Source organism: Mytilus edulis, chromosome 3, assembly GCF_963676685.1.
Source record: "Mytilus edulis chromosome 3, xbMytEdul2.2, whole genome shotgun sequence".
NCBI lineage: Eukaryota > Metazoa > Mollusca > Bivalvia > Mytilida > Mytilidae > Mytilus > Mytilus edulis.
The window spans coordinates 45720731-45734092 of record NC_092346.1 but is presented as its reverse complement, the minus strand read 5'-3'; the positions used below and the strand labels follow the sequence as shown (position 1 = coordinate 45734092).

General features: G+C 30.4%; 1 protein-coding gene across 7 annotated transcripts in view; it reads left to right on the top strand.

Moving 5' to 3' along the window:
• Positions 1-13362, top strand: part of LOC139514304 (ATP-binding cassette sub-family C member 4-like) — a 109894-nt gene that overhangs the window by 27754 nt on the left and 68778 nt on the right. For 5 of the 7 annotated variants that reach the window (XM_071303354.1, XM_071303352.1, XM_071303357.1 and 2 more), the window contains exons 5-7: positions 1031-1120; positions 1580-1743; positions 2380-2505. In XM_071303354.1, coding sequence (XP_071159455.1) covers positions 1031-1120; positions 1580-1743; positions 2380-2505 — 380 coding nt within the window. Of the gene's footprint in view, positions 1-1030; positions 1121-1579; positions 1744-2379; positions 2506-9045; positions 9296-13362 lie in introns of all 7 variants that reach the window. The other 2 variants (XR_011662594.1, XM_071303351.1) reach the window with 1 other exon arrangement.

The following is a 13362-nucleotide window of genomic DNA, read 5'->3' as shown; positions in this document are numbered from 1 at the left end:
TCACATGTCCAATGTCCTTGACCTCATTTTCATGATTCAGTGACCACTTGAAAAAAAAGTTCAAATTTTTTGTAATGTTGAATTCTCTCTTATAAGTAATAGGATAACTATATTTGGTATGTGCGTACCTTGAAAGGTGCTCATGTCTGTCAGACAGTTTTCACTTGACCTCGACCTCATTTCATGGATCAGTGATCAAGGTTAAGTTTTGGTGGTCAAGTCCATATCTCAGATACTATAAGCAATAGGGCTAGTATATTCGGTGTATGGAAGGACTGTAAGGTGTACATGTCCAGCTGGCAGGTGTCATCTGACCTTGACCTCATTTTCATGGTTCAGTGGTTATAGTTAAATTTTTGTGTTTTGGTCTGTTTTTCTCATACTATATGCAATAGGTCTACTATATTTTTGAGGGCCTCAGGGAAGATTAGTTGATTGTAACTAACTGAGTTTACCCTCTTTAAATAAAGAATTTATTATTATTATTATATTATTATATTTGTTGTATGGAATGATGGTAAGGTGTTCATGTCTAGCGGGCAGATGTCATCTGACCTTGACCTCATTTCCATGGTTCAGTGGTCAAAGTTAAGTTTTTGAGTTTTGGTCTTTTTATCTAATACTGTATGCCATAGGTCAACTATATTTGGTGTATGGAAATATTTTATGATCTTTATGTCAGTCGCGCAGGTTTTATTTGACGGTGACCTCATTTTCACGGTTCATTGCACAGTGTTAAGTTTTTGTGTTTTGGTCTATTTTTCTTAAACTATAAGTAATGGGTCAACTATATATGTTGTATAGAAGCATTGTTAGCTGTACATGTCTGCCTGGCATGGTTCATCTGACCTTGACCTCATTTTCAAGGTTCATTGGTCTTTGTTTAGTTATCTTGGTTAATGTTAAGTTTATGAGACAGTTGTAATAAAACTAAGCTTTATACTTAGGACTATCAACATAATATCAATGATTAGAATAGAAGGCGAAATGGGAGACAACTTAATCACAAAGTAATTCTTTTCTGTTTCAGGCATTACGTTTAAATAATACAGCATTAGGGCAGACAACAACAGGTCAAATAGTTAATCTAATGTCAAATGATGTAAACAGATTTGACACGGTAGGTTTTATAATCTTATGCTTTTATAACTTTACTGAAAATCTCTAAAAGTAATATAAAAATGTTGAGATTTTAACTGTTGTCAAATGAATTATGTACACAAAAAAAGACTTAAGATTTTATAAGGGAACATTTTCTCATTAGTCGTAGAAAAGCTGACAACGTCATTACAAAAAACGAAAACAAAACCCCAATAGAAAATTTAAGATTGAGTAACACAAACCTTACTGAAATCCTAGGGCGAACTGTTTGATTGGGACGGGTCAGCAGCTATTAACAAATTAATTATTTCTTATATCAGTAACTTATTTGCTTCACTTGAAGATATGGTATGATTGACAATGAAACGCCTTTTTACTAGAGACCAAATGACACAGAAATCAACAAATTTAGGCGAACTTATTGTAGGTCTGTTTATCTTATATCATTTATATTAAATGTTTTTTTTAATTTTAACAGGCAGCTATTTTTCTACATTATCTGTGGGTAGGACCAGCACAAGCAATTCCTGTTTTAATTATATTGTGGAATGAACTGGGACCATCAGCAATGGCAGGATTTGGTGTGTTGCTCTTACTGGTTCCTGTCCAAAGCTGGATGGGGAAACTTTTCTCCAAATTCAGGTAAAGAATAAACTGTTCCCTGTTCAAAGCTGGATGTGAATCCTTTCTACAAACTCAAATGAAAGATTTCAACAGGCTGATTTTTTTCTGACAATAAAATTGTTACACAAGTCACAATGCAAAAAACAGTATTTTTCAGTAAAACATTATTTGATACCCAGATGAAGGAATTATTTTTGGTCAAATTGGTCCTTTTAGCCAAATATGATTTAAAATTTCTCCAATTTTGCAAACTTTTAAAATGTTGAATCTATATACTGAAATGAAACATTGATGTTTTGTCTTTACTATTTTCTTTCCTGACATCCTTAAAATCACAGAAAATTCGGTAAGAGTGGGGGAAAAAATGCAAATATATTTGCTCCTTGACTGAGATATGTTAAGGAAGAATTATGTGCACCACAAGCATTGCTCTAAAGGATAGTCACAATGGGTATTTTTTTTAAAAACATAGCTGCAAAAATTTATTTGCCTGTTAAAAGATTTAAAAAAAAAAACAGAAATATATGATTACAACCATTACACAGAGCACCATTTCAGATAACCATTCATTTTTACCCTCTCAAAAATATACTGCATTGTCCGAACATAGTGGACTTTTTAAACATATTTTTGCATGAGAATTTAACATTGCAGGCACAAGACAGCGGTACATACAGATGAGAGAGTAAAAGTTATGAATGAAATTATATCAGGGATGAGAGTCATTAAAATGTATTGTTGGGAAAAACCATTTGGTCAGCTGGTAGAAAAGATCAGAGGGTAAGTCGTTTTCCTTGTTGAATATGGATATTTTAACGCAATCAAAACATGATGATGATAAGAATTTTTGATAAAACACTGAAAATAACACAAAATATAACAAACCAATGTGGACATGGCGGAAACCAAAATTTAAAAAAGTACAATAAAAAAGCTTCCATATAAATTTAAAATGACTTGGAAGAAAGAAAAAAACCCAGAAAAACAGAAAATCAAGAAGGCGCTACAGAAAGATGTGTCACAAAATGTTCTGTTTTTGGAAGACTGCCAAAACAACCTTTAAAAAAGAAAAATATTAGAATCAAATATTGTGAGATATATGCTTCAGTATTCTTTGAGTGAGAAACTTGAGTGCCCTGGAAGGGTAATAATTTCGTGCTTCTTCAACTGTACACAATGAGAACACATCAGATTATTACAAACTTACAATTCCACACTACAGGAATATTCATTTAGTGAGATCAGAGAATCAATATTTAATGGTGAAACTATCCCTTTCTACAAAAAAAAAAAATACACAAATAATATAAAATGACATAAGATTTGCATGTATTGTTGCATGTTTCTGTTTTAATACTGCAGTTAAGTTTTTGCTGATACCACTGTTCCATCTACATAAGAAGAGGCATTATGTTATCTGATTTGAGTGACCGTCCTTTTCCTTCGATTCATTAATTAGTCAAAACTGTATCATGGTAATGTTGAGAAAGTACTATGAAGTCAAATTACTCAATGTTACACATGTTCTGAATGATGTAAACTTAAAAATTGGATTTTGAACAAGATTCCTAGGCTCAAGGAATATGGAATTTGAATAGTGTTTGCAGGGCATGGTGTCATATTAACCCATACTTCTCTTAGTCTTTACATTTTAAACCTTTTTGCCTAGAAAATATATAATTCATCAGCATAAACCCAATGTTGTATGAAAAAAAAAATCTTTAAAGAAACAACAAAGTAGAATTTTTATTTTATTAATGGATGGAATTTGCACATCTAAGACCCAAAAATGGTATATGACAAAAATTTAACTGCATGTATTTCACAGAAAGCATGGTATTATTTTGTCATATTTTGTACACAGTTGATTATTAAAACATGTTAATGCTTTGTTTTGCGCTACATACAATTAGCACAGCATGCCATGATGTGTAATATATCCTGATATTGTGTATAAAGCCACTGACACTAATTTGCATGTTTTGATATTTTCTTAAAATTGTGTATTTATGTTATTTTATTTATATACTATAGTTGTACATAAATTAACTGTGAATATATATGTGCATTATGAAAATAAGATAAAACAAAATTTCGTCAATGTAAATTGTGCATTTTGAAAAAATTCTGCATAACTAATGCATCATCAAATTCATGTTGTTATTATTACAGAAATGTAAGAAAAATAGTCCCATACCTACATAGTTGTGTGAGAATTTGCATTCAATATCATATGGTTAAAATACTTGAAATTATTCAAGTGTTGTAGCATGCATGATTATTTAATAGCAGATCTTTCAGACCCCTTTAGAGTATTATGGCATGCATATATTCATGAAATTAACCATTGTTAATAGTATTGTCTGACAAATGTAAAGAATAATGGAAGGAATAATTCAATGCCTTGATGGACTTCAGTTTTCTTTTTTTTTAATCCCGTTCTTCAATTGCACACATGCAAAAAAAAATTCTATGAATTGAGCATATAAACTTAAAGAACTACTTGTTACTATAGTTATTACAACAATAAATTTGAAGAAAAGTGTGAAATATACAAGCAAGAATTTGTATGCAAAATATTTATTGTCTAACCCAGTCTTAAGTCACTTAGTAATTTATCATTTTAGCATCTTGATACATTATGCTTATTCAGTCATAATTTGTTATTTTGATTTCAATGGTATTAAATACTTTGAAGTTTCAATTGTACTACAGTTTAAATTTAAATCAGTATAAAACATATAGATAATATGAGGCAGGCATTACCTGTAAATGGGGACGAAGTCTGTATGAATTATTTTTTTGTAACTTAAATATTTGTTAAAAAAAAAGAAACGGAAATACCGTAACGTTTCCGATTTTGGTTCTGTTGTTAGGGATTTTAGTTGTGACGTTATTTAAATTATGACGTCATATGCAATGTAAACAAAGAAACGCTATCATCAGGTAACGTTTTTTCATATCAAGGAATTATTAAAAATGAAATTGGTATTGCGCGTTCCTTCCTATTTTATACTAGACTGATAAATATATATTTTACTCAAAGTTTCATACAAACGAGACCGGAAAAAGGAAGTACATTGTACATTTCTGCGCAGGTCCGGGATTTCAAAACACGACAAAAAAAATTGAACGATTTTGAGTTCATTAGTATACAATAAAAAGTTAGGGAAATTTTTCCGAATTTTTTTTTTTATTGAATTTTCTACTGTTATTGGGGACTTCGTCCCCATATTAATATTCACAGATATTTATGCACAACTGTAGTATTCTGCATGTTTATATATATATATACAAATATATGTGCACTAGAAAACCTTTGCTCTAACCTCTGCATGCTTTTTTTGCTTGCCTGCTTTCGCATAAAACAGATTAATCAGAAGTTCTGTCCTAGAATAAATATATTTATTTGTTATGAAATTTATTCAGGTCTGGTAAAATGAAGTAAATCGATAATTTTGTAACCAACCTTTTATGTGTCATATCAGTAAACCAGAAGTTGTTGACCCATATATTTTAAGAAATTTAACCTGTCCTAAAAAAATATAAAATATATATATGTCATGTACTTTATTCAGTTCTTGAAAAATGCTGGAAAAAAATTAATGCTAGAACCTACCTCTATGTAATTTTATCAGGAAATTAAAATTTGTTGAGCCACATTTTATTTAAAGTTAAAAAATGTTATAAAATAAAAAGTATATACATTAGTAATTTATTCAGATCTGGTAAAATGCTGAAAAAAGACGATTTAATTATCCATTTCTATGTTGCATATATATTAGTAACTAGAAATTTTGAATTAAACCATATCATTATTTTAGGCTAAATGCATTCTTTAAACCTGATATGTAAGGCTATGGAATTCTTATAAATAAAGAAATACAATGACTTTGGGGCTAAGTATTGTAAGTCACTAAATTGTCATTAGTTAAAATGTATGATGTAGGACTAAGTTCATGTGAGATCTTTTATAGAAACAAGTTTTATTATGACAATATTACTCTGAATTGCAAAAATATAACTACAACAACTTATTTCAATTGCAAATGTTGACAGACCTTGACAATGACTTCCTAACACAATTGCAAATTAAATTTAGTATAATGAATGGCAGAAGTTAACTGTAGAAGTAAGATTGAATTGCAAATGTGACCCTGCACATTTGAAGTGGTTGATAAAGTTTCCTGTTACATTTTAAGTGGTTGCTAAAGATTCATTGAACATTTGAAGTGGTTTCTAAAGTTTCCTGTAACATTTGAAGTGGTTGCTCAAGTTTCCTGTAACATTTAAAGTGGTTGCTTAAGTTTCATTGAACATTTAAAGTGGTTGCTAAAGTTTCCATGAACATTTGAAGTGGTTGCTAAAGTTTCATAGAACATTTGAAGTGGTTGCTAAAGTTTCCTTGAACATTTAAAGTGTGAGAATTTTTATTATATATTTAGATATAAGGAAAAGCTTGGGAGTTATTGTTATCACATAACTCAACCAGTCACATAATTCATATTAATTAAAACCTTGAATATCAATGATAAAAAATGATAAAAAATAAAGAAAATTGCTGATATGTCTAGAATTCTATTGTTCACAGTTTATGTTTTTGACAGAATTTACTGAAACACAGCAATTAAGACCTAGTGAAAGAACCTTATGATAATGTCATAATGGCACGATTGGTACTTTTGACTTGTTATTTGACCCTTGTCCGTGTGTATGGCACAAAAATAGTTTGGGGTTATTTGACTTTAATTTGCCTTGTCCAAATATAATGAAAGGTTTATTAAACAATGCCGATTTTTTTACAGGTAAATTACAGGTGAAATGATATTAGAAGATGTGGTATGAGTGCCAATGAGACAACGCTCCATCCCAGTAATGTTATTTTCATTTATCATTAAAGACCTCTTCAGTTAGCCAGTTGTACATATATGTTATGAATTGTCAATCATAACATGTATATAACTGTTGTGTCCTGCTTAAAATCAAGAAGTAAAAACCTAAGATAAAAGAACATTGTTTATACTAAAATGGCGAATTAAAAATATATATGTAACTGTAGCATTCAAATCCATAAAAAACGGAATACATTCAAATCATAAATCTGTTCTTGCCGAGTATGTATAGGCAACACATCTAATATATTCCTTTCTTATGATTTCGTCTCTTCTATATTTGGCGTAATTGTCGATAACGAAGGCCACCTTTTCTTTGTCAGGCATACGTACTGGTGGGGGCATTTCTAGAGTTCGCATTTTCTCACAAGGAAGCTATTAAAACCAAGAGTTCCAAATGGTGAAGTTGTAATCATCCCTTCGTTAATTTTATGGATGCCATCACGAATTGGTTGACCGTTATGGAATGTGTACTTGTATGTTGTCTAAGAATGTATGACATTTGTCATCATAAGGAGCGTCAGACAATGTTAAACGTGAAGCAGGCGTCATTTTCCTTTAGGGAAAGGAATGGTTACCCAAAACATTGGGATAGCCATTTAACAACTGCAATGTCATTTGATTTGTCTTTATACTAGATGTGCTCAGCCAATATAAAAGTATGAACTTACCTGTAACTTACCTGTGAATCCAATTAAGAAAAAATATATAATCGGCGCAAATGAAAAAATAAAATCGCTGCAAATGAAAGAATGAAAATTTTCAAAATCGGCGCAAATGTCATACGCCCTAAACCCCAGTCAAATACATCTGCCATGTATGGGGTCCAACCTAATACAGAAGATTAACTTCTTAAATCATTTGGCTAATGAGGCCCCTTCAAGTAAAAAAAAACACTTTTAACAATGCTGTTAATAGTTATTTAATAGACAGTCTCTTCTAAGGATATAAATTCAATCATATCTAACATATTAAAATTTACATCACATGTAACATTCTCTTTATTTGATATATTGTTTCATTAATAAAGTGGGTGTTAGTCCTATAATGCTGTTATTGGTAGTGTAGTTTATAAACACCTTTTAAGTTTTGCATGTATTTTTTCTTCTTTAAGTGTTTATCATGCATGCTTATGAATGTTTTAAAAACCAATTTAGTTTTGAAAGTATACAGTGGCCATAAATATTCTCACAAAATCTTTCTAAAATCAGTTGTAAAAAGTAAAATCACAAAAAATACTGAACTTAGAGGAAAATCAATTCGGAAAGTCCATAATCACATGGCAAAATCAAATAACAAAACGCATCAAAAACGAATGGACAAGAACTGTACACACTATTGTAATTATATTATTGTAGTTCTGTTTTGATGGCAGATAAACAAATGTAGTATGCTGGCACTAATAAGCTAGAAAAACTAACAATACTCACAAAAATACACTAATAATTGACACTCACAGATCACATCATGTGTGTCTGTGTGATTATTCATGTCAATGATTTTTTTCCATTTGTCTTTTCATAGAAAAGTTACCGTGGTGATTTATTTACGATCGCAAAGAATTTTGCGGTCATATATTGGTATCACGTTATTGTTGTCATCATTGTCGCCAGACAATAACTTAAGTGTATATAAATAGAAATTTATGAAATTTAAATAGAAGGTTTATAACCACAATAGGAAAGTATGGATTGATTTAGGGGGTTATGGTCCTTACAGTTTAGGAATTAAGGGCCTCCATTTGTCCGTCTGTCTGTCACATGTTCAATTCTTGCCAGATTTTTTTATAAAACTTATATTTTAGGTTTATATCAGCAATGTCTGACAAGTTCAAAATTAAATTGTGATCAATTATTTTTAAAAGAGTTATGCCAAATTATTTGGAACAATTCTGGCCAAATTTTAATGAAACTTACATTGTATGTTTATATCAGCAATGTTTCTGAAGAGTTAAAAACTCTGTGCCAATCAACTATTGTTAAAAGTTAATTGCCCCTTAGAATTGTATATTATATTGAAATTGCATTGTTAATGCATCACATGTACATTTTTTGCCAGTTTTTTATTTTATCAAATTCATATCAAAGGTATTAGAACAGCATTGTCTTAGACAATTTGGAATTTCAGTGATGATCAAAAGTTTCTCTTGGAAATATTGAATATATCAGAAATGTCAAGTCTTAACCCTGTTGTAAGATAATTTTAAAAAAATTTGAAAGAACAATTTTTTTGGATTTTTTGCCCATCAACAGAACAGATAATATGGGCCAGGTAGTGGGGGGCATTGGAACTCTATTATAATGTTTAATCTATATAATCTAGTTTTCACTCCCTTTTCACTTATCTGTTAGTAGTTGGAACATATTTTCATTATTCACAATCTCATAATCTTATGTTTTATAAAGATAAATCATTTGAATATTTTCAGGCAGGAGGTGAAAAAAGTGAAGTCGTGTTCTTACATAAGGGGTTCAATTATTGGATTTTTCTTTAGTTCGGCAAAGCTGATTGTGTTTTTAACCTTTCTTGCATATATTATGAATGGACATGCATTGTCATCTGAGAAAGTTTTCGTCACAATAGCTTTGTACCAGGCTATCCGCCTTTCCACAACACTTTTCATCCCTTTTGCCATCCAGTTTGCATCAGAGACAATGGTTACAGTTAAAAGATTACAGGTTTGTCTGATGTTTGGTTTGAATTCTTGTTATATATATATATATGCACTAGATCTTTCGTTTTTATTTGGCTTTTTTGGCGACACTTGAAGAATGGTATACTAATTAACAAAAGAAATATACAATTTATAATTTAATTGTTAAAACATGTAAGAAATATTCTGGACTACAAATATTTAAAAAAAAAATATTTTTCAATTGAGGTGGTTTGGTGAAAATTCCTAAACACCAAATTCATCAAGTTCAGCTCTGAAACAGCAATATACCCCATTAATTAAAAAATCAAAATTAAGATTGGCCTACATTGGTGGACTAAAGCTGGCAGTTTTCAATACCAAAATATGATTAAACCATTTAAAAGTAGTTGAAATTTTATTTAAGATTCTCTGGATGAAAGGTTCAACCATGCTCTAATACAAGAAATGCCATTACCTTATGTTGAACACACCACAGGATGTGCAATAAATGTGTTGGAAAGGAACGATTAAAGTTTTCTTAGCTAAACTTACGTTTGTAGTATTTTTAGGATTGACAGATTAAGATATAACAGGTTTTTTTTTGCATTTTCAAGCTTTTTTGTTAGAAAATGCATTTAATCAGAGTTTTTGAAACATGAAATTTTTTTTTTTCTCAGTTTGAAATTCAAAGTATCAAGAATTTTAGAATTTTGTTGAATGAAGTCACAGCTTGAAGTTATGGAAGTTGTATTGGGCTATAGCAAGAGCAAATTGTTCACTTCAATTTTGTCAAAAAGATCCAATTTAAAAAAAAAACATATTTTTTTCTATTGTCATTTACATATATGATCTGTTGAATTTTGAAGTTTCTTCTCATGTGGTGTCCAATGCAGTTCCAAAGTGATTAGCAATTGCCTTTTGATATAAAAGTGGAATCGGGAAATTTCATATGTTTTTAAAAGAACACAGCACAAAATACAAAAAAAAATAAAAACCAACAGAAACCAACAGAAACACTCCATTTCAGAAGGCTATATAACTAACCTATGAAAGACATTTATTAGCTACTATCCAGTTAGCCATTGATAAAGAAAGTGATTTAATTCACTGCAGTATTCCCCTTTTAGACCTGTTTCTGATGTGACTATAATGTAAATAATACACACGACACCATTATAGCTTGCTCAAATGATATTTTTAACAAGAGGGTGGGTGGATGTATGAGATTAATTCATTTATAAACAAATAAGATCAATATCGTAATGATAAAAGATTATTATATACAGTTTTTGAAATGCATATTGCGTTAGGTTTGCATTTGTTATGTGTTTTTATGTGCAATGACGGTCAGTTTTTCTGCATAGTTCTGCATCAGGTTACTGAATTTTGTTGGATGCTTATGGTTCTGATGTAGATTTGATAGGTTATATTTTGTGTGTTTATTAAATGAACATTTTGTAACACTATATAGTGGAGCGGAAGGCATAACATGTGTATAGTTCAAAATACACAGATTGAGTAATGCGTACAAAAGGATGGGAGGGGCAGTAAGAGATATGAATAGTGATTGGAAGTAATCACTTGTGAGAAAAGTTGGAATATATACAGGAAAAAAGAGGTACAATGAATCACTTGTAAGAAAAGTTAGAATAAATACAGGAAAAATGGGGTGCACTGGTTTGAAATATGAATATGGATTGTATAAAAGTGTGTAAGAAAAGTTGGAATATATACAGGAAAAATGAGGGGCAATGAATCACTTGTAAGAAAAGTTGGAATATATACAGGAAAAATGGGGTGCAATGAATCACTTGTAAGAAAAGTTTGAATATATACAGGAAAAATGAGGTGCAATGAATCACTTATAAGAAAAGTTGGAATATATACAGGAAAAATGGGGTGCAATGAATCACTTGTAAGAAAAGTTGGAATATATACAGGAAAAATGAGGTGCAATGAATCACTTATAAGAAAAGTTGGAATATATACAGGAAAAATTGGGTGCAATGAATCACTTGTAAGAAAAGTTGGAATATATACAGGAAAAATGGGGTGCAATGAATCACTTGTAAGAAAAGTTAGAATAAATACAGGAAAAATGAGGGGCAATGAATCACTTGTAAGAAAAGTTGGAATATATACAGGAAAAATTGGGTGCAATGAATCACTTGTAAGAAAAGTTAGAATATATACAGGAAAAATGGGGTGCAATGAATCACTTGTAAGAACAGTTAGAATATATACAAGAAAAATGGGGTGCAATGAATCACTTTTAAGAAAAGTTAGAATAAATACAAGAAAAATGGGGTGCAATGAATCACTTGTAAGGAAAGTTAGAATATATACAGGATAAATGGGGTGCAATGAATCACTTGTAAGAAAAGTTAGAATATATACAAGAAAAATGGGGTGCAATGAATCACTTGTAAGAAAAGTTAGAATAAATACAGGAAAAATGGTGTTTCACTGGATTGAAATATGAATATGGACTATTTAATCGTTTTTAAGAAAAGTTGGAATATATACAGGGAAAATGGGGTGCAATGAATCACTTGTAAGAAAAGATAGAATAAATACAGGAAAAATGGGGTGCAATGAATCACTTGTAAGAAAAGTTGGAATATATACAGGAAAAATGGGGTGCAATGAATCACTTGTAAGAAAAGTTAGAATATATACAAGAAAAATGGGGTGCAATGAATCACTTGTAAGGAAAGTTGGAATATATACAGGATAAATGGGGTGCAATGAATCACTTTTAAGAAAAGTTAGAATAAATACAGGAAAAATGGTGTTTCACTGGATTGAAATATGAATATGGACTATTTAATCGTTTTTAAGAAAAGTTAGAATATATACAGGGAAAATGGGGTGCAATGAATCACTTGTAAGAAAAGATAGAATAAATACAGGAAAAATGGGGTGCAATGAATCACTTGTAAGAAAAGTTGGAATATATACAGGAAAAATGGGGTGCAATGAATCACTTGTAAGAAAAGTTAGAATATATACAAGAAAAATGGGGTGCAATGAATCACTTGTAAGGAAAGTTGGAATATATACAGGATAAATGGGGTGCAATGAATCACTTGTAAGAAAAGTTAGAATAAATACAGGAAAAATGGTGTTTCACTGGATTGAAATATGAATATGGACTATTTAATCGTTTTTAAGAAAAGTTGGAATATATACAGGGAAAATGGGGTGCAATGAATCACTTGTAAGAAAAGATAGAATAAATACAGGAAAAATGGGGTGCAATGAATCACTTGTAAGAAAAGTTGGAATATATACAGGAAAAATGGGGTGCAATGAATCACTTGTAAGAAAAGTTAGAATATATACAAGAAAAATTCGTAAGGGTTCCACGGAACCCGGTGTCTCGCCTACTTTTTCTGTTAATCGCAGACTCAACAAAAATGAGGAAAAACATCAATAAAAATTTCCCTCACGATACTGTCTTTTGATTGAAAGAAGCTTCCAAGTTTGGTAAAAAAATCCAGGATAGTTTATGAATCTAATAAATGTTTTATAAACTTTAACTGCAGACTGTATGTAATGTTAACTGGAAGAAAAACTAAATTAAAAACGGGAATTCTCGCTACATTGAAGACCCATTGGTTGCCTTCGGCTGTTGTTTGCTCTGTGGTCGGGTGGTTGTCGCTTTGACATATTCACCATTTCCTTTCTCAATTTTAAGTCCATTTATAAGTAAAATACGGAAAAAGTGAATATTTTTTTTTACAAAATTTACTTCTGAATAATATCTTATGATCAGAAATAAGCTTTTGTCTAAGTTTGGTAGAAATCCAGGATAGTTTAAGAACATTATAAAAATTTTAAAAACTTAAACCACAGAGTGAATGTTTTGTTTCTGGCAAAAAAACTAAGTCCATTTATAAGTAAAATATGGAAAAGTGGAAATTTATTTTTACAAAATTTTCTTCTTGATACTATCTTATGATCATAAACAAGCTTCTGTCCAAGTTTGGTACAAATCAAGGATAGTTTATGAAAGTTATTAAAATTTTAAAAACTTTAACCACAGAGTGAATGTAATGTTTCCTCGCAGAAAAACTAAGTCCATTTATAAGTAAAATACAGAAAAAA